Source organism: Alligator mississippiensis, chromosome 2 (genome assembly GCF_030867095.1).
Source record: "Alligator mississippiensis isolate rAllMis1 chromosome 2, rAllMis1, whole genome shotgun sequence".
Classification (NCBI taxonomy): Eukaryota; Metazoa; Chordata; order Crocodylia; family Alligatoridae; genus Alligator; species Alligator mississippiensis.
Genome location: NC_081825.1, coordinates 216,391,061 through 216,413,086, shown reverse-complemented (window position 1 = coordinate 216,413,086; position 22,026 = coordinate 216,391,061). Strand labels below are relative to the sequence as shown.

The following is a 22,026-nucleotide window of genomic DNA, read 5'->3' as shown; positions in this document are numbered from 1 at the left end:
TTTATTTGGAGAAGAGGGGCTTCTAGAATACACTTATTAGGGTATGTGATAGGTGTAAAAGTTTAAATTTTCAGTCAGTAGTTTAGAGTTCTTAATGAAGCTAAAATGTTCACATTTATCAGTCTGGTTTCGGAGCGCATGAAGCCCCTCCCCTCTCCATCATAGAATTAAGTACATGTAAAAGTCGTCTAATTGGCCTTGAAAATTATTTTAGTTTTTGGATAGATGATAGGGACAGCAATCTAAAGTTTTGTTCCATACAATAAAAAGGGCTCTGTCTAAGATCTGTAAACCTGCCAGAATAACTCTTCTGCCCATCATATTATGAAAGGATAAAGGCTCTGGCTACATATTGTTTTGCTCTAGTGTTTACATTTTCAATGTGCTTATTCTAGCTCAGATTTTTACTAAATAGTGTCCAAAGTATTTAAAAGAAGACACCGCCTCTTGTTTCTTTTTCTGCAAAAACAAAAGTGTTTTCCTCCTTTTATTCCCAAAAACCATACCTCAGATTTAGCTGTGTTGATTTCCAAGCTATGAGAGGTATAGTACTGCTGAAAAAGCATCTCGTAACTGTTGGATGTGTTTTTGGGATTGTGATATTATTAATGTCATCTGCATAAAGCAAGACCCAGGGATAGGGTCATTCAATATCATGGCTGCCTGGAATGGATTCCCTGTTAGCAACTGTCTTAGTTCATTTAAGAATAAATTAAGAAGTAGCAAAGGAAGCAAATCTCATTGTTGTACCCTTGTCTTAGTTGGGAGATTGTTGGATAGGGCGCCACCAACCCTGTAATGCACCCTAGATACTGCATTCAATATAATGATTAATTGTAAGAGAGCTTTATCCACTCATGTTATTGCCATATTCTCCATATTCTGTCTATGGAATCAAAAGCTTCTTTTAGATCTATGAAAGTTACATACAAATTATTTTCTTTTTACATATTTACATGGTAAATAGTGTGACACTTAGCAATGGTCCATGCAAGAATAGCCTTCTCTGAAACAAGCCTGCTCTCCTGCCAAAATATTATTTTTAGAAATCCACATCTGAAGGTAGAAAATTAAATGTCTCTCAAGTATTTTGGCAGGCTTACACCCAAGACAATGTTACAGGATCTCCTTTATCATTTTTAAAAATTAGGAATATTATATTTTTGTTGGCTAACTGCTGGCTAGCTCCACCCTCATGCCTCAGCCAGCCCCTCCACAGCATGTTGAACTGAGGAGCAGCAGCTTTGGGCTGGCAGGCTAACCCCCCAGGCCTCCTTCCAGCTGGTGCTGCCGCACCCCAGTTCAGCATGCTGAGGTTGCAGGCACACATGTAAACACTGTGCCCAGGAGCAATAAACTGTGGCACAAACTGTGCCAGAGTGTATTGCATTGCATTAGTATCTCATGTAGACACGTTCAGTTATTACTAGCATCAGTAAGATTGCCACATTAGTACTAGTCCAAACCCTCTAAAATATTTGCACCTGGAATGTTTTAGATGAAAAGAAGTGAGAGTGTATAGTGCAGAAGAATATATGTGATTTAGCCATTAATGCAATTACTCACCTTCCTTTGATCCCCGCTTCCTTTACTTAGAAGTGCGCTACCCATTCTCAGAGCTTCCAAGTAGCCTGGAATGCCCAAGACTCTTTGCTTGGCAAAAAAGCCACATTTCATGCAGTTTCAACAAGGAAATCAAATTTTATTATAGAACCTCTGATGTTTGAGGTTCTCACTGGAAAATAGTGTCCATAACACTTCTATTTTCACAGTAATGCACTGGACATTAGCCATGCATTTTCTATTGAAGTACTGGAAACCATGCAGCTAAAACCTCTATCATCCTCAAAAACGATTAAGAGTAGGAGGCAATCATTTCTAAATAGTGTGTGCACAAAATCAGTTTTTGATAATAGGCTTTAAATATATGCCTCTTGTATTCTACTTGTTAGTAAAAGATTTTCTCCTGCTCTTATGTACTAAATTATATAAACAATAGACTGTTTTTTCATATTCTTGTTCATAAAATAATCTCCTAACTGCTGCTGTTACAGCAATATCTCAAACCTTAGTCTGTATAGGCCAAAACAAGAGGCAGACTAAATTAAAAAAAAAAAAAAAAAGAAAGAAAAAAAAATCGTTTCATGTATCCACTCACCATTTTCTCTGATCACAAGGGGAGCATTTTCAAACATTCTGAAATGCAAATTACAATGGCTTATACTAGAGCTAGGCATAGTATTGCTAATACTGCTTCAATTATTAATCCACCTCAACGAGTCTTCCATGAGCAAGCCTTCCTCTCTCAATGGGATTAACTTTTGAGAACATTACAAATGCTACAAACACCTACATATTTGTACAGAGATAACCCCATGTTGCTGCTGCAAGATTCCTTTTTTATTCTTTGTTATTTATAAAAAGTATGATTCATTAACAGTTATTTTGGAGAAGGAGAAATGTAGCCTACTAATATAATTTAAAATGCTGTTATTTTAAGCAATAGAAAGTCAGCATTGCCTTAGTTTCTTTTGAACACCAAGCATCTCAATGGAAAGAAAAAGATGGTGAGGCAGTTCTGAGCCTGATCCATTCCTTTTTTAAGATTAAACTCCTGCCTACTGATGCATCCATGTAGTTTCCACACCAGAGAAAGGAAACTGTAAGTGAAGAAAGCATTCTGTAAGTTGAATCATTATATAGAATATCCAATATACATGGTATAATAAAGAAATGGTAGTTGCAAGAGGATACATGTGTTGTGGGGGATGTGACAGCGGCAAACTTTTATGCCTGGTGCAAGCACTGGCCTGCCCCCTTGTCTACTTGTCAGCCACCTACCTTTCTCTCCTGCCATGCCTTGATGTAATAATATTGATGTAAAAGTTAGGCAGGAGGCTGCCCAATATACATCCTGATATTGGTGGGGGGCTATCTGCAGCTCTGTACCATCCCTACACTATGGCCCAAGCCTTGCAGATGGCATCTCAGGCAGCCAATTCAACCATCCCTTTCACCCATTAGCTGTGGCCCCTTTCCTAGGACCTTCCGCTTCCACTTAAGCCCTGGCCCCATCTCAGGCCTCAGGCCAGTTGGGACCCTGAGCTTCTCTGCTCTTATGGGCATCCCTCACAATGGGCCCCTGGCCCTTTTGACCCCATCTGGGTCCTGGCCCCAACATTGACCAGCTGGGTCCCTCAGTTAGGTCTAAGCCACCTGCCTGCACTCAGGGATTGCGGTCCTCCATTCCCAGCTCAGGTGATTCACAAAATGTGCCTGGCCCCTGCTCCTACCTACAAGATGTTCCCCGGCGGGTCACTGACCCCAGTAGGTTCAGGTGCTTTAAGAAGCTTACCTGGCCTTTCCTGGATTAGATGGTTTTAATAACCCGCCCGAAGGTGAGGGCTGGGGTTAAGGCACCCCTACCCACCTTTCACCAGGGTGGTAACTGGCCTGGTATTATTCTGGGGTTCCCACACCACTGAGAGCTCCACCAGACCACCCATTCCCAGCCGGCTGCAGTTTTAGGCCATGCCCAGGACCAGAGCCTCGTGCTCCTACCTACAAGATGTTCTCATGCAGCTGCTCAACCAGGCAGTGTTTCTTGCCTGGCTCCCAGAAGCAAACTGCTCTTGTTTATATAGGTGACCAGAATTCCAAAATGGCCACCGTAATCAAACATCTGCTGACTGTTTGATCTAGCCCTTAAAGTGGCAGGCACCACTGGTGCCTTGCCACAGTGGACTAAAGACTAATTCAGTATAGATCCAAGCTCTCAATTTTACTGATGTTGGTGAGGAATGTGACATCAGGAGTGTTCTTTGTGACTATTATGTAGGGCTCGATATTCAATTTCTGAAAAGACATGTATTTTTGCTTACTTTATATAACTTTGGGTGAACACCTAATTTGCATCTCTGAGGCAGACAGACATCTATAAGAGATTTACGTGAGACAGAACTCTTGGGTGCCTGCAGACATGTGGGAAGCCTGCTCCAAAATGCTATAGTAATAATTACAACACATCAGAGCAGACTTGATTAATCTCTATTAATCGAGTCTGCTGGAGAATACTAATTATCACACTCCAGCAGCCTCGGCGTCTCATGTATTCAACATCCCCATGCTTCAAAATGGCAGTGGGGTTGCTTTAACTAAAGCTTGTTGAACTTCCAAGAGCTTCTCTAATTAAAGTGCCCCTCCTACCCAAGAGCATGTGTAAAGGTGCCCCTTCAATACTTTATCAAGGATTTGCATCTGTTAATACATTAGCAGAGTAAATCCATATGACAGCCAGTGCTGAAATGTGCACATGGGGACTCATAGTCAGACATAGTCTTAGGCCATTTGTAGATGGGCTCACCGTTTTCTAAACTCTGTTAGCTGATTCAGATCACAGTTTGAATCAAATTTAAATTTGAATTAAAGGTTAATAGATGATCAAGAGGGTTTGTCCCCTTCTTCACAGACCAGTAGCCGGAGTGCTTTGGCAGGGCTGCGGGCTCAGCCAAGATACTGATACTTAGTTATAGGAGGGTGTTGTTGAAACATTTGACTTTGTAAAGGTGTTGCTTTGTGCCTGATAGCCTCTGTAGTGTTGCAAAAACCCAGTTGAGTTCCTTTGTGGGAAAGCTTGCAAATAAGATTTTTTTTGCAAATATCTAGTTGGTCTAATAAAAGATATCACCTCTGCCATGAGTTCTGATTCCTTTTGCCTGTAGACCAATACAGCTACAGTCTGTATCCCTAAAACATGGAAGATATCAACATTAGCTGTTTTTGAAATGAAAATGCCATAATCTTACAAGAAGGAAGTAAAATTCAACACCTTGAAACCTGAAAGCTGATGCCCTTGCTCCTGCCTTTTGTTTCGAGCCAAATTTGCATGTTCACAGATCACAGAGCTGTCTCAATGCAAGAGAAATTCCTTGCCCAGGAGAGCCTTCCATCAACCCATCCTCCTGTGAAATATGAAACAAGGAGGAAACATAATTCAACATCCTACCTGCCATCAGACAACTTCGAGATAAGTAGACTGCTCTAACTTTTATCTGAGCGTAATTTGCACAAAATGAACTTTTGCAACCAAGAGATATTACAACACCTTCAGCTATTACAACACCTTCAGCTCTCCTGTGAAATATGAATTATTGTTTCCACCTGCGAGAAATTTTATAATCTTTGCGTTCTCCTATACCTGAAGAAGAGTGAGTGTTCCTGAAAGCTTGGAAATAAAGAAAAAAAGTCTTTGCAGATATCTAGTTGGTCTAAAAGATATCCCCTCTACTAGAGGTTAGATTCCTTGAGGTGATTCTTATTTGCAATGCTTATCTGCATTCCTAAGGACTGTTTTTCCTAAAAGCAATGCCATATATATATGTTAATTAATACACTTTAAATTGCCTAATTCGGACTGTCCTAGTCTGCATTAACTTTAATCCTCATTTAATGGGCAGTAATCCATTTGGACTGGAGCTAATTTTAATTCAGACTGCAGATGTCCACATGGATGTAGGAGAACTGTAGTCTGGATTACACCTAGAAAAACATAACATCTATTAATGGCCTTAAAGACCTTAACTGTTATTTCAGTTCAAGGCCTTTTTTGGGGTGGAGAGCATAAGAATGTTAAAGAAATGCACAGTCCTGAAAGACCGCTTAGGATCTGTGAGTTTAGCTGGTTTCTGTGTGGTTTATGCATCCTTACCAGCATATAATATGAGCATATTCCCTCAATTATACCTCTATAATTCTAGGGTTTTTTAAAAATTCTATCCTCATTACTTAAATAGACTGTCTTCAGCAGGGTCCCAAATGTGTAACCAGAAATTACATCTGTTTCTTGAAATTTATTTTACAGTTAGGTTTATAGTATCTAAGACAAAATATAATCCTGTCCTCTGTCTTCCATCACTGTGTTTAATCTGTGCAGCTAACAAGAGTAAGAAGAAATAATATATTTTTTTATTTTTTATCACTGGAATCATTAGAAATGACTGAATAGCCATGAAGCAGACCAACCAAGGAAAAGAATTTCATAGCTCTGTCAACAACCACACCTCAAGCCCACATAAGACCATGGAGAATCCTTAGTGAAATGTGTCAGTGGAATAAGTACCACCATGCAATGTATGATATAAGTAGAAGCATGGCATATGCATTCATGCCACATTATACTTCATAACTAAAAGATAATGGCTTTGCTTCATCAATTGCAACTTCTAATACCAGCAAACAGGCTACTCGGTCTCCAGACACAGAATTGCCTGTGCCAGCTATAGGCATTTTTATGCCTTGGGCCCTATGTTCTCTTTTTTTCCTTTTCCTGTCCATTCTCTTTTATCCCATTCACCATCATTATTCATTGGAAGTAATATTCTGCCATTATTTCCACTGAGTGATGACTTCTAGAAGCTCCCACCCTTCATGCCCTCTACTCTTCCTTTCATGCCTTGTATTTTCCATTGACACTCTATGGCAGACAGAGGGAGCTCAGTCCTGAACAGCCAGATGTGGAGGCAGAGAAAGGGAGCTGCAACTAGGAACGGACAAAGAAGCAGGATTTAGAGCATCAGTAGAAGACACTAGGACCAAAGAGTTGAAGGAGGAAGAGCTACAGCTAACAAAACACCCTTCATGTATTTTCATGCAGACAAAGGCTGTTCATTTTTGTGATGCTCCCTTGGACTTGTTGTCTTATGCCTCAAACAGGAGTTCATGACTACTGGTGGAAATTTTTGAGAAATGTTCTCTGCTAGAAATCATTCCAGGAGAGGGAGCAATATGGGCGTTCAGCTCTCTGCATCTTCCCCAGACCAGGGATCAGTCTAAGCAAGGTGTGGGGAGCAGCTGCTTCTCTCTTCCTTCTGGTTCTGGGGGACTGAAGTAGCAAGGCAAAGCCTCCCCCACAGCTTCCCAGACCAGGGAGTATTTGAGCCTCCAGAGCAAGGCAAAGCAGCGGGGCTACAGGCACCAGCCTTGAATGTGTGGTGTGGTGCTGGAGGAAGGGGAAGGATTTCCCTTATGCAGCATGTTCAAAGTTGGAACTCTCATCCCCTTTCCCCTTTCTCCTTGGGAGTATAGTGCAGGTTACAGCAGGGAAAATCCTGCCTGCTCCCCCACTTCTGCCTGGTTTGGGGAACAGTCAGCAGGGCAAAGTGCCAACCCATTCCCTATACTGAGCAGTCCCTGGATCAGACTGGGGTGGGAGGAATGTACAAGCATTCACCCTTGTGACAGAGCTTTTTTCTTCAGGTTGACACTTGCAAGATCTTTTTCCTAGAAGGAGCATGTTTTCTCCAGGAGACTGTGAACTAAGGCTTGCATATTTGTGGTTTCTACCACAAAACGGTGATTCTCTGGTAGAAATGTAATGCCTGTACTTGGCTTTAGGTTAACACAGGGTCCTGCATGTGCTGTATGGTAATAGCACTGAATCTTCCTTTGCTTGCTGTGCTATGAATTAGAAGTAACTATATTTTTAGGTGCAGGGAGCCAAGTGGGTTAAAACTGTGTGCAGAATGGGCCTGATTTCTCACTGTCATGTACCTTGTGTTGTCATTTACATGTGTGCAAAGAGGATGTAAAATATTGCCAGGGCAGATTGGTATTATATTACATTTAGTTTGCATAGGTGTAAATGATTATGCAAGATATAAGGCTTGGAGAATCTCTCCCAGTAGGTCTGTGCCTATACTTCTTTAAAAAAATGATTACCTTTGTTTATGTAAATGATAGTGGCTTAATGTATGTATATGAGCATGGTGTATGACAATTAACCACATTAGCTGTAATTCCTGCTGGACACTAATGATTCTCCCACTGGATGCTGTATACAGTTTTCCTCTAATAAAGCAGTGCTGCTTTGCTAAATAAAATCAACACAATCCACCAACACTTTTGGAAGCACAGATGCTTTGTCCCACTGTTTACTAACGAGGTTCACACTTAGATTAAAGCAGTATGTTGTGAAATCAAGTAACAGAATAAAACTCTGAACAACATAATGGTTTCAGGAATTTTTGAAGGGTTTTGATGGCAGAAATGCGTCACCAGGGCAAAATTAGAGTGTTTCCTACACAACATGAGAACCTGGGGCAATAGCACAATCTAATTTAGGCACATGTGTTTCTCAAAGTATCCAGTTTACTACCTTTTGGCTTCTGTCCTTCCCACACAAAAAGGGGACTAAAACCTTCCCCCTGCTGAATAGTGCTAGATGCATCACCCTCTGGGCCCCATCAGTACCACTTCTTCAGTTGCACAGAAAAGGCTAATTGTTGGTGATGGGGTGTATTTTTTCTATAAAAGCTCCCAGGCATAATATACATTGGTCTTTCAGACTGGCTATGAGATTTTTTTTATGCATAATTATTATTTTGAGGCCAGGCATGTGCATCCCCACAAATACACTGAATGTTATCCTTCCCAAATTCAGTGTACAGGACCCAAAAGCCTGAAGTCATTCTTGGCATAATTCTAGGCATCTAAAGGAGGTTGCAAACACAGTGGATTTCTCCTGATATATTACATGCTATACGGTAAAAAGTACCATCATTGTTATTTCACGTGATTGTTTTAAGAAGCATGGGACTTTGTAAAAAAATGTGGCCTTTATCTTCAGTTGTTTGAGGTGAAAGAGCTCTGCGTCAAGAGCGCACACTTGAACTCTTTCTCTGAGCTAAATAGCTCCTTCTAGTCAAGTACTAAGCACATCGGTCTTCTTGCTTTATTGGTGTTTCAGTGTAGCCAGTTACTGGTGGTCTCCTATTGAAAAGATTAGATTTATAATCCGGGATAATAATCTGCTTGTTTATAGAAGCAAATTTTGGATTGAGGATAACAAGTCCATAGTCAAAGGGATGCTATCAACTTGAAATCAAGTGAAGTTAAAAAATAAGGTAAAGGTAATTAATTCCATATATTATATCTGCTCCTGAAGTTTACTGCTACCTCTAGACTATTTTGGAAAAAAAATAAAGCATTTTTTGCTTTTAAGGACAGGGTTCACACAAACAGCAAGGTAAATTGAGTATCCAGGGGAAACAGTGGGCACATCTACACGTGGAATTAATTCGCAGTAGGCTTACTGCGCAGTAAAATACTGTGTAGTAAGCTTTCCAGGGAGCACATATACACATGGTCCCTGTTGCGAGCAGATTTGCTCCTAATGGGAGCAGCTTGGTACAAGGCTGCTCCTGCCCTTCTCTGCCTCCCTGCAGCAGCCAAGAGGATCTCCAGGGTCCCCCCAGTGCTAGACCAGAGGCTGGCAAGGGCATGGGGCTGCCCTGCTTGGCATGGAGCTGGCTGATCTGGGGGGCAGGCAGGGGCTGGGAATCCAGCCCCTGCTTGCCTCCCGTAGCACCTCTGAGCAGCGCAGAGCTGGCTGATCTGGGAAGCAGGTGGAGGCTAGGAAAACGGCCCCTACCCCACCCCTGAAGCAGCTCTGCATGGGGAGTCAGAAGTAGTACATAAGTAAAATTAAGATGCTTGCTTAAATAAATTCACCTCCTTTATACCACTAGACATGCCTTGAATTAAATTACATACACTATAATACTATTATACTACTACATACACTGTAATAATATCTATTACCCATTTCTCTGATATCACTGCTAGACCTTATAAATGTTTTTTAAGGTCTTTATTGACTATTATTGAAGGCAACGTAGATATGTATTTTATATGCATAAGCTTTCCTAAGCTTCTGATTAAGTTGCCCCTTATGCAAGCTTATACATCTTTGATTTAGTTAGTCTATAAGGTGCAAATCTATCCTGCATTCTGCTTGGCTTTAAATTAGTATGGCTAACTACCTCTCTCTGCTTAGTGACCAGTATAGCCTTCCAACATCTCACTTTTCTCTCTTCACAAGCCTGTGCTTCTGAAAAAGTCTTCCTCTTTTGTTACTGGCCTTGTTGCTCTTTTCTTGTCTTTTACTCTTTTCTATCTTGTGTAAGTTTCTTCTCTACATACTTACCTTCCTACCTACAGAAGTTTCTGTCTTCACCTCTGGCCTAGATGTTTTTTCCTGTATTCCACAAGGCAGTTTGTCTCTTGAGTTAGGGATCTGAAAAGAAGGGTGCAGAATGAATGTTCCCATATGTCCCATTTTTTCTGGGACAGTCCAGTTTTAAACATCTGCTCTACATATTCCTTCGATTTGGTGAAATTAATGAGTTTGTCTTGTTTCTGACCCCACCAACTCTATGGTGCGCCATTCCCCTCCACCCCTCACATGCACACTCTCCAGCCTGCTCCACTGAGACAAGAGGTTGGAGACAAGTGAACGTGCTAGAAAGCAAGGAGGGGTGTATGCTTGTATGTGTGGCAGGGAGGAAAAGAGAAGCAGGGAGTGTCCCATTTTGAGATTTGGGAAAGATGGTCAACCTACTATTTGAGCATAATTTAATTCCTGCCTTGCTGACAATGCCATAATCTGAGTGAGACATATAGTGCTGAGTGAGTCTTAAACTGTTGACACCTTTAGAGTAGCCTAAGAAGGACAAATATAATTTCATGTCTTTAATGGAAACTGTTAGCATATGCTAGTTGAAGCACAGCAGTTAGGTATTCATCTGCTTTAGATTGCTTTTATTCTGAAATGCAATCATAAGCATACATATATGCAAGCGTAGTTATTGGAACTCCATGAATAGCAAGATCTGAATAAGCTGATTTTCTACACAGTCAGAATCCCCATCAGTGGCCAGTAGGTACGCATGTTTAGTTATTATTGTTAACAGCGAGACCTGAATAAGCTGTTTTCTCCATAGTCAGTCCCCATCAGTGGTCAATAATTTCTGTGTTCAAACTAAGAATGAACTCTCCCTGCATTTCAGCTTAATACATAGCAATGGATGTTGCTGGCATGTCAGTTTTTGAGGCTTCCTGCTAATTAACTTCAGCTTTTATGAAGGTGTGTTAGTTTCTTTACAGACATAGAATGAGGTAGATCCCTACTCTGAAATGCTTATCAATGAAGCAGACAGAACAGATGATGGGAAAGAATATACCTTATAAGCAATGTGACTGAGCTGAAGTTTGGCACATGGCTGTACATTTTTTCCCCACTCTTTCCTTGCCCCCTCCCCTCCGCTTTAATTGCTGCCTCTTCCCATCTGTTCCTGATCTATTCCTCTGCTGTCCCTTCCTACTTACTGCCTCCCTGCCTCCTTTCCTTATCATAGACTTTGGACTGAGTGGAAGAAAGTAGTATTGTGTGGTGATTGAAAAAAAAAAGAATCTAGCCAATAAGATGATGTCTCCAATAGTTCAAAGTGTCTCAAGATACCAGCACTGGGTTTGCTGAGTCTAAGGCCTCCATGCCTCAGCCTCAGAACTGCAAAATTAATTGACCTGCAGTTTGCAGTACTGAATTGACTGCTGGTTGCTTGAGTTGTGCAAACACTTGCTCTCATTAGATTTTTCTTAAAAGAAGCAATAAATATATATTTTTGATAAATCAGTCTTTCTTTTGTTGCCTCTGGTTGTTACCACACAGTTTGGGTCTCTAGCTTTGTATAATAAGTATTTAAATTTAGCAGTGTTTCAGTCTGTGTTTTTGTATTGTACTTATATATATGCGTGTGTGTGTGTGTGTGTGTGCATATATTAATATTTGCATTTCTTTTTAAATTTGGCCTTTAGTACTTTTACATACAGGAGGAGTACAATATACTTGAAGATAAAATTCACTTCTATAAATTGCAGAGGGACAAAATTTGAACAAAATCACAGGACATGTTACAATTGCTAAGATGTGTTCACATGGGTTAAATCATGTTGCTATAAAAATGAAATCATTTACATGAGGAATGGGATTTTCCTGGCAATAGCTTCAAAAGGGCCGGTGCTAACAAGCAAATAAAATTTGGCAGTAACAACTATATAATATCATAATCTGAAAAATCCTTGTTTTAGAGAGTAAGCTGGTAGGATGAATGAGCAAACAGAACTCAGTTGTAGGTAAGTAGGTGTTTTCCTCATTTTTAAAAGGCATTTAAAGCTATTTACATGCTTAACTCCCATGCATATCAACAGAAACTAAGCAACTAAATGCCTTAAAAATTTGACATTTAGCATGCACAACAGAAAAGTAAATAAACCAATATGCCATAAGGAGAGAACTCCCATGTGTATGGGGTTCACTTCAGTACTTTGATCTCTTCATCATTAGCTTCATCTTACCATAGACATTGCCAAGTAGACTTCTTGCAGATCTTCCTTGAATACTGTTCAAGAGATGGGGAAATGATTTAGATAATTCACTTGTAGGTGGTATACCGTGGCCCTCAGACTAAAGATACTACAGAACTGCAAACTGTTTTTTTATCACTGGGGATTAGTGTAGCCAAATGGTTTTTTAATCTTGAGTTGAAGGTGGTCACACTGAGGGGCCCTTATAAAGCTGTAAAGTCCTTCTAAAAAGCTGTTTATAGCTAGTATGTTATAGTATATTATCTTTTCTATCTCTACAGTACTTTTTTTAGAACTTCATTTAAAACAGAAATATTTTAATAAGCTATAATAAAGCAAATACGTCAATAATTTGAAAACAGCAGTAAGTGCACATGGCAATAGATTACTATTGACTTCCATGGTTGATTTATTAGAAAATGTGCCAATCATCTTCCTTGAAGCAGGGTCTTCTTTGCTGGAAGAAATTATGCATTCTGTGATGGGAGAAATAGGAAGTGAAACAGACTAAAAAAATCACTTATCAGGTGATAAATCCAACAAGGACAGTGAAACATTGCTGTTGAAAAGGTTGGGTTTTTTCCCTCCAAAGTCTGAAGATCTTTAAATGCCTTTAGTATATTCTTTATATCTTCGAATATAAAACATACTACAGAGTAGAAACCTCAGGATGATGAAATGTGACTGCTTCAGCAACAGTCTAATGAAAAACACCTTCTGGGACTGATTTTGATTGGCACCTGCTTCCTAGTTAGTTTTTCTTTTACTGTATGTGAACTACAGTGAATGAAACATAATACTTTCTGAGCCTTTCTGCATTGTACAGTATATAAGCATTGTGTCTCAAGTGTCTACAGTGCTATTAAAGCACTGGAAACCACTTGGTGACATACATAAGCTGACATTATGGCTAAGAACAGACGTTCAAAAAGCCCAAGGCAGAATTGTTCAAACCTACATGGGTTTCTGTAAGTGGTATAGGTTAGATCAGAAGTGAACAGAACACATATTTGCCCTTTAGTGGGGAGGGGCATGCAGGCTGCCTGCACTGGCCAAGGCCAGCAGGTTGGAGGCACTCCTGCAACAACTCCCAAGGGGCCCTGTGGACTCCCTAGATTGCCAGAGACTGCTGGGAACGGAAGAGCACATGAGCCACCCCTGATTGGTTCTTGGGTATAGGCAAGCACACCCCCACCCCCTGCCATTACCGTGAGCCCTCCCTATGCCCAGCCCTATGCTTCTAGGAGAGTCCCGAAATGAGTCACCATGGCACACGCCCCACCCTGCCACCGCCAGCTGAGCTGCCAGGTATGCCATGGTGACCTGCTCTGGGGATCTCCTGGAAGCTTAGGGATGGGTGCATGGGAGGGTTCACAGTGATGGCAGGGGCTTGGAGGCATGCTTGCCCATGCCCAGCAGTCAATCAGGTGTGGCCTGGGCACTTCTTAAAAGGAAGGATTGGACCCATTGGAGCTCAGTCCCAGTGGCAGTTGGCAGCAGGACAGGCCTGGCAGCCCAGGAGGCTCATGCTGGGCAGTAGGGACAGGGGGCCTCTGCCAAGGGAAGGATTGGGAACCTCAGAGCTCCAGTGAACAGCAGGTGGTAACAGGAAGCTGGGGAGCCTCCTTTCCCCCTGCCCAACACAAACTTCCCATCCTGTCACTGGCTGCAGCTGTCACCAAGCTCTGTGGGGCCAAATCCTTCCCTCAGTGGAGCCCCCCATCCCTCCTTCCCTGTGGAAGACTCCCAGGCTGGTAAATGCATCCTGCTGCCAGCTGCCACTGGTGCTGAGCTCCAAGGGGCCCTGTAGCCACCAAAAACCATCCTTCCTCCCAGCAGTAACTAAGACTGTTTTAAGGCATTCTGCCTGTAATTTGTAAATGCAGTTTGTCTACAAATATTCAGATGAATACTAGAGCTGTGCAAAGCTTCAGTCCCTGATTCAGCGGCAATTTGGTCCAATTCAGTGGTCAAATCTCTGAATCCAGATTGAATCAGAGGGCCCTTTAATCTCTCTGAATCGAATTGGAGCCCTGCAAATCAATTCAGAGAGATTCGGAAAGATTTGGAGATTCAAACATAGACACAGCTTTAAATGTTTTTTCTACATACCTCTAAGTAGCAGGGGCTTGTGAGTGCTGCGATGCTGGGGCACATGGAGTGTATCACAGAAGCACGGGGGGCTCCCCAGTGTGCTCAGCAGAAGACCTGGAAGTGGACCAGAAGCACTTCCAGTTCACTTCTGGGTCTGCCAGGGAGCATGCTGGGGCCCCCCCCTGCACCCCTCTGGCTCTGTAACTGGTGCCTCCTGGGTCTGGGGGGGGCACCCAGAGTCCCCCCACTGCCGATCGCTGAGCCTGGGAGGCATGGAGGGGGGGGCAGCATGCTCCCCAGCAGACTTGGAAGTGGATCGGAAGTACTTCCTGTGGGACACTTCATCCTCCACAATATCGCAGCGATCATGAACCACTCCTGCTACCTCAAGATATGTAGAAAAAACTTTTAAAGCTGTGTTTATGTCAGAATCACTGATTCTCCGAATCAGCATCGGATCTTCAGATTCTGATTCGACTGAATCAAATCAGGAACAGTGATCCGAATCAATGAATCGAATTACTGTCCCTGATTCAGGCTGAATCCCAATTCAAATTGAATAAGGCCCACTTTGCACACCCCTAATGAATACAGACCCTTCTTACTTTCTAACATATGAACATATCACACAATATAGAAGTGTTAGAATAAATTCGTTATGAATTAGTTATCTTTATTTTCCATTTGCAGCTGGCTGGAGGCAGGAGATGAGGCTGGGGAGAGAAGCTGTGTTGGCTTGACAGCCCAGGGGTAGGGCTCACTGGGCACTAAGCCAGAACAGCCAAGTGTGGGGTGAATGCTAGTGCCTCTCTCTGCAGGAGGGTGCTAACGGGGAGCCTCAAAGCAACCAGGCTGCTGGCAGAAAGTGACCCAACATGAATTGATAGGGGATCTGGTACAGAATTTCTATGTACTGGTCTGACCTAAATAGATTAAGGTTGAGGGCATATCGATCCAAGTCTACCTTATACTGGATTCTGCCGTTTTAAAACCAGTCTATATGTGCCTATATTCTGTACTGTTATGGGTTTAGACCAGTTTCTGAGTACTTATACCAGTAAAAGTATAATGTCTGTACCAGGCCTATGTAAGTATCTGCATGGACTTGACTCCAAAAGTTGTGCAAACTTCCACTAGGCTTAATGAAAAGCTTGAGGTGGAATACTTAGGGAAGGGGTCTTCCTCTCGGCAAGGAATACGTGTGGTTTATTGCATTGTGTTTATTTTTCCATATTTTTGCCATCTTTATTTGCAAGGGATAAATTATTTTAATTAGATAGGAGAGAGTTTGAATTTAAAATGTATTGTTAGACCAGGAAAAAATAAAACTCAATCTTTTTTTATGATTTACTCCTGAAGGATTTAATTCTATCAACTGATTTCAGTTATGTACCTTTTCCATTCTTTGTATTCCATGCTTCTATATTATTTATTTTGTGATGGTACGAAAAGTTCTCTGTCAGACATATAGACACCTTTGAGCTAGCTGCTGGAGTACACCATAGCAAAAGATGATTGCTCTCCCAAAGGGCATCTTTACATGTGCTCCAGGATGGCAGGGTGCTTTAATTAGAGCGACTCTGAGAGCCACTATAATGAAAGTGCCTCCAGTGTCACATGTTTCAAAATGGTGGTGGGTGCACTTTAACTAAAGCTTGTTCAATGCTAATTATGCTGAGGGTCATCTTAGTCCCTGAAGTAGAACAAATTCCAGAGGGCACAAAGTTGCTTTCTCCTGGGATGCATCTTTTGTACTGTGCAGCACTGAGTTGGAATGTAGTCATTTGCCCATATTTAAAATGGGATGTACATACAGAGGTACCGATGCTGAAGTCATTAATGCTTTTAAAGATATTTGCTAGGCTTGGTTAGAAGGCACTATAGAAATGCAAAGTATTATTAATTTAGGGAACTCCTTTTCCAATCTCAATTCTGAAAGAGAATTGGTGAGATTAAGATGGAAGGGTGTCTTTCCAAAACACAGAAGTAGATGAATTTAGGTTAATGAAACTTTCAGGATCTAGTGTTGTTCTGGAAGCTGTTTTGGTTCTTACCTTGCAGGCCTAATAAAATACACATATTTATAAGGATGGGAATATGAGTTCAAGCTCATTTTGCAGAGAGCTGTGGGTGATCTGGATAGTCATAAAGACCATTTCTGTGCCCATAAGTTTTCTATGTAAATCTATGATACATGTCAAATCTGTTCATTTAACATTATATATAAACTTGTGCTCGATGTTTGCTTTGATTGTTCATATTTTCTTTTAAATTGATGGACTAAATTTTTACTTTCCTAAAGTTAAAAAAGGATAAATCTGCAATTAGGCCACTTTGGAGACGCATTCTTTTCATTAAAAATTAAGAGCTATATAAAACTGGAATGTTAAATGAATCCTAAACTGTTCAAATTACTTATTTATGCTTGCTAATTTTGTAATGCTTTTTAATTAGCGGTTGCTAATGTTATTGCATAGATGATGATATTATTTGGTATAAGGAGGTAAAACCCATCCATATAAACCAGTTGCACATTTTACCACTTTTTTAATTTTAGAAACAGTATTCTTAGTAACTATAATTTCCACTGTTTAACAGAAGATACCATTTTAACGATCAGCACAGATTCCTAAAATGGAGTTACTATTTATTAGTATATATTTATGACATATACTACTAAAGTTTTGATTAGCCTTTTGAATGTTTTTAATCTTATTCATCAGAATTCTTATATTGCACTGTTGCAATATTTATACTTATCTCTAGCATGGAATAATGCAGCAGCTGAACATCAATTTCACTGTGAGTGCAAAACCCCCATTTCCTATTTGCAATGTTTACTCTTTCCCTACAAGCACATTTGCACTTACTTTCACAGGTATCCAAAGACATTTCCCAGAAATGAGACTTTAAAACCTGCAGTGGTTAAATAATGTATTTATTTACTGTCATATGCATAAAATAGAGTAGTTTGGTTGCATTATAATAATTTTTTCCTTGTACAGAAAGAAATTCTGTTTTATTTCACTGTAATTACCATAATGGAGGAGGAGTGGAAAATAATTGGTGCTTGTGTCTGATCCTTTTCGAACTGGAATATAGGCCAGGTTCAATTATTCTGTTTAGTGGCAGTTTTGTCTAAATTTTTAATGTAAGCCTGGTGTGAGGCTTGTTTATTGTTAATTTTCTGCACACCTTCTCTCGAATTGACTTTTGTCAGCACTACAAATGACAAGCAAAATAATGTGAAAAAGCACAGACTGCATCTTAACTCGGGGTTGGCTATACAAGTTTAAGAAACTAAATGCACTTATTCAGTAGCTCCCAGCTCTTTCAGGATTATCTGTTCACTTATTGTAGCTTCCAAAGTACTGCTATGAGGTATCTTTCCATAAATGATTCTTCTTCCCTTACAAATTATTAATTTTTTTTTACCCTTCTTAGCCTGTGCTGCTTTTCCTTCCTTCTGTCCTGTGTTTGCTTGTTCACAAATGCAATGATTACAAAAGCAGAGTAACGTCTGAAAGACTGTGGTGGTGGTGTTCACATGACTAATACTGTGAAAGATAGCAAGATTTTTTTGAGCAGCTCCAGTCTACGCACAGTTGGTTCCCAGCTGACAGACAGAATGTGGGGTGGGCTTTGTCACCAGAACGCTGGGTACTGCATGCCCAGCTATGCTTGCAATTACACAGTGCCCAGAAACCTGCTGCTTATGTCAGGGTGCAGGCAGTTAAAACACATAGAAACTGGGTAGCTTTTTTTTCCTCTTTCTTCCCAGCAAGGGTTATATAATGAGGGGATTGCTGCTGAAGTAAAAGGGAAAATGAAGTCTTTGTTAAATGCCTTAACAAAGAAAGAAGGTAAGCAATGAAAGAAGAACACTTGATGTTTGAGAACTGATATTTTCTTGTGTACAGTTAATATGATCTGCTTCATTACTCTATAATTAACCAATTGATGCAATTTCTTTTTTCAAAATTCTTTTATGTGAAAGCATTCATTTAGGTAACTGATTAGTAGATCTAAGATGTGACTTATTTGTTTTAGCTTGTATCAAAAAACTCAGGTAGTTTATAGAAAAGGTTTTGCTTCCTAAGCAATTCATGGGAAGACACATAAGGAATATTTATCACTAAATGCTCCTTAATTGCCACTTCAAATATATAGATTGTTAGGAATAACATTTCAAGAGCTGTAGGAAAGTACTGTTTCATTCTTAGGTTTGACAGAAAGGAAAGATCATTTGAAACTTAGAAGCTTGAAATTAGTTCAGATGTTTTCATGTCATTTTATATTTTTTTCTCCAAACAAGCTTACAATAGTAATTCATAAGGTCTTGGAAATCATGGAATGTTAGAAGAATACTAAGTCCCACAGAGTTTAAAGCATGCATATTTTTGTTTCATCTTTTGTGTTTGTAGTTATTTTTTATTGTGAAAATAATAATGCAATGCAAGAAGTAGCTAAAAAAATATCCACCCACTTACTGTTTGCATATTGCCGGGTAAAAGAAACAGTTGGGTGGAATATTAATCACTTTAGGCATAGAAGTGGTTATTTTTAACTCTTTCTGCAAATGATTTTTTTGGGCACATGTCTATTTGTATAATTAATTCTTTCTTCTGTATTGCTTTAACAGAGAACAGATCCATGCCTTTATTTAAAAAATGTAGAGCCTAATTTTGCTTGCAGCTATCTCTTTTTAGGATTATAACATTGGTATCCAAAATTGGTAGCCAAAAGTTAATTTCAAAATGAAGATTTAAAAACCTATTCACATGAAGATTGCGGTGGGCAAAGAATTTAATGTGAGACTCGGAGAGTGTGTTAATAATTTTTCATTTGGAAGGGGATGCATATTTTTGGTTCTCCTGAAACTTGTCAGTGTAAATGTGCTCAGAAATTCTCAGCTTATTGTCAATTGCTCCTCTGATATTTGAGCCATATGCAGATTGATTTTAAAAAATCTTCCAATAATTATAAAAAAAATTAAATAAATATAATTATTTGTTAGCTCACAAAATGAATGGACCTGAAGACTCTACATTAGAATATTCACAGTTAAATTCATGAACAATTAGATTCTAAGGGTCAGATCCAGTTTCTACTGAAGTTAAGAGCAAACCTCCCAATGCCTTTTGTAGGAGAAAGATTATACTTCTGATAAGCAAACTTGTATTTCTAGTACCCACAGTATTTTGTATAAATAACATTTTTGGTCAATATTTTACCCTTAGCTACTGGATAAGATCTGCATGTGTTCAGTTAATCATTAGTAGAGCACTGCGCTAAATAGCAGAAGTAAAGGAATATACAACCTGTACAGCCATACCATATACTAGACTGGCTATGTCAAGATTATACTACAGAAAGAGTATTCCACAGAAGCAATAAATAATATGCAAGAAATTAAGACCATATGTTAATTTTAGCAGTATGTGTTGGGAATTTTCTGTAAGAAGTATAGGTGAGCCTTCACCTTAACATGAGCCTTTCAGGGTACTTACAGAAGTCCTTTAGTGAGTTAGGAACACAATTCCTACTAACTGTGTTAACAGGAAACATTTTTTATAAATGGGCAATATTGTATACTTAAAAAATCAAATTCTCACAGAGGTTTTATAGACTGCTGCCATTTGTTTGTCAGTTCAGCACTCTTAAATCTCATCCTTTTTAACAGGCTTGTAGGTAAAGACCACTCCTCTTAATTTTGCTTAAAATAAAATATTGTAAAATTGAATGTTATAAAAAACATTTTCATATATGTACGGGGTTTTTTGGTAGTATTTATAAGGAAAAACTTAACCTAAATAAGATGTTCAACTAAATGGAAATTTTACTGTCTTTTAAAATGTGATCCTTTAGGATCACGGTTAATCAGGAACTGATTCTAGTGAAAATTACATGAGTAATTCCATTCTTTTGCCTGCAGCTACACCTTCATCTCCTGTTTTGAAAGTGTGTATAATGGTATTGTGATGTTAAAACACTTTCTGTGTTTCACCCCAAAAGTGGCTGCAATCCAGAGGGATAAAGTGATTCTGGTGTTTATTGATAACTATAGTGTCATCTGTATTTTATAGTATGAGTACTATTATTCTATTTTATATATGTGTGTTGAGTACTTTGTCATTTTTCAAGGTGACTGGTATTATAAACATATAACATTTTCTGTAATTTTTTCCTTTTAACTGAAATATAATTTTGGAAAGTTGCAGTGCACCTAATTGGCTCAGCAAACTCTTCTTAACAGTAACAGGCTGACTTTTGTTAATGATATCATAATTAATTTGCACGTGTAGACTTCTACATTTGGATCCAGTCCTGCAATTCCTATGAGTGTTTAATTGAAATTAATAGGATTATTTGTATGATTAAGAACTAGAATAAGCATTTTTGGAATTAGACCTTTTATTAATTTATGAGATCAGAAGTAACTTCAAATCTGATGTGCATTAGAAACCTTTTCTTTGGAAACTACTTCCTTAAATTGCACTTAAATTGACTCACTACTGCAGAAAATGGAGATTCTTGGTATGTAGCATTTACTTATAGGAGCAGAGCTAGAAGTGTAGCATTGTGCCATACTGGACTAGTGTGTTTTCAGGTCTAGGTCTCTAATTTTGTATTTATTTTTTATTGTGCATAATTAGTTAAATGGTATATTTCTATGTTCAGATCTGGATGCATGTGGGTGTGGAATTGAGCATATTACCCCAGGGCACTGCACTTTTTGTTCTACATGCAATAGTAATAGGTGCAGTAGAAATGCCTAGAGTAGAATGACAGACAAACACCTAGGGATTGTATCAGTGTAACAGAGTTCTAAGAGGAGAAGAATCTATGCTCTCAATTTTTAACCTGGTAGGTGAATATAAGGTTGCCATTAACACTAAAGATTTCCAACGTAGGCGTGAATTAAGAATGCTTATTCTCAGTATAGGTCTTTATAGAAAAAGGAGTCCAGAAGAAAGTACAAGGAGTAAGTTTGTGTGAGATCAGCTAAGTTTGCTAACCTTGTGTGAGGATGCTTAAGTGAAAGAAAATGGTGATGAGATTCAACCTTGGAAAAAATCTATATATTTGTTATTACTAGACCATACTTCAAACCATTTGTTGTACTTTTGTACTTACACCATTGATGTTTCCAGTACTGTGGTGCTTAACTGCTTATTAAAACCAGTAAGTATGTTACATGTGAAAGTTATTTACGTCTTTAATTTCATTTTAAATGTAATCCTGTTATTTAGCTTGATTAAATAATCAGTTGAGGTAGATGTTTCTCTCTCTCTATCATATTCTAAGTGTCAGGAAGAAGTGCCATATGTTGCTCAATCTTTTTAAGGAATGATAAATATGCATAAATGGTAAAATCAAATATGATTACCATAGTTGTTTTTCCTCTCTGTTTATATAGTGCCATTTAGAGAGGCTCCTACCTATTCAAACAGGAGACGGAGGCCCCAGAGCACGTTGGCAGCACCTCGTGTCTTGCTTCGCTCTAACAGCGATAACAATCTGAACATCAACAACATTCCTGACTGGTCAGCCTCATCTTCTGCTTCTTCACACCGCAGCCTTTCACCACATCTACTTCAACAGATGCAGAATAATCCTAATGGAACTGTAAAAACTGTTGGAAGTTATACCCCATCCTCTCGGAGCAGGTCACCATCATTAAACAGACTAGGGGAGGATGCAAAAAGGCAGCAACACAGGCACATCAGG

The 22,026-nt window shown here is 39.5% G+C and overlaps 1 protein-coding gene across 8 annotated transcripts in view; it reads left to right on the top strand.

Annotated features, from left to right (window-relative positions):
• The window catches only part of SHANK2 (SH3 and multiple ankyrin repeat domains 2), a 703,363-nt gene that overhangs the window by 287,178 nt on the left and 394,159 nt on the right, over nucleotides 1-22,026 (top strand). For 6 of the 8 annotated variants that reach the window (XM_059722745.1, XM_059722744.1, XM_059722747.1 and 3 more), the window contains one exon: nucleotides 21,716-22,025. In XM_059722745.1, coding sequence (XP_059578728.1) covers nucleotides 21,716-22,025 — 310 coding nt within the window. Of the gene's footprint in view, nucleotides 1-17,931; nucleotides 18,159-21,715; nucleotide 22,026 lie in introns of those variants that run through there. The other 2 variants (XM_059722749.1, XM_059722748.1) reach the window with 1 other exon arrangement.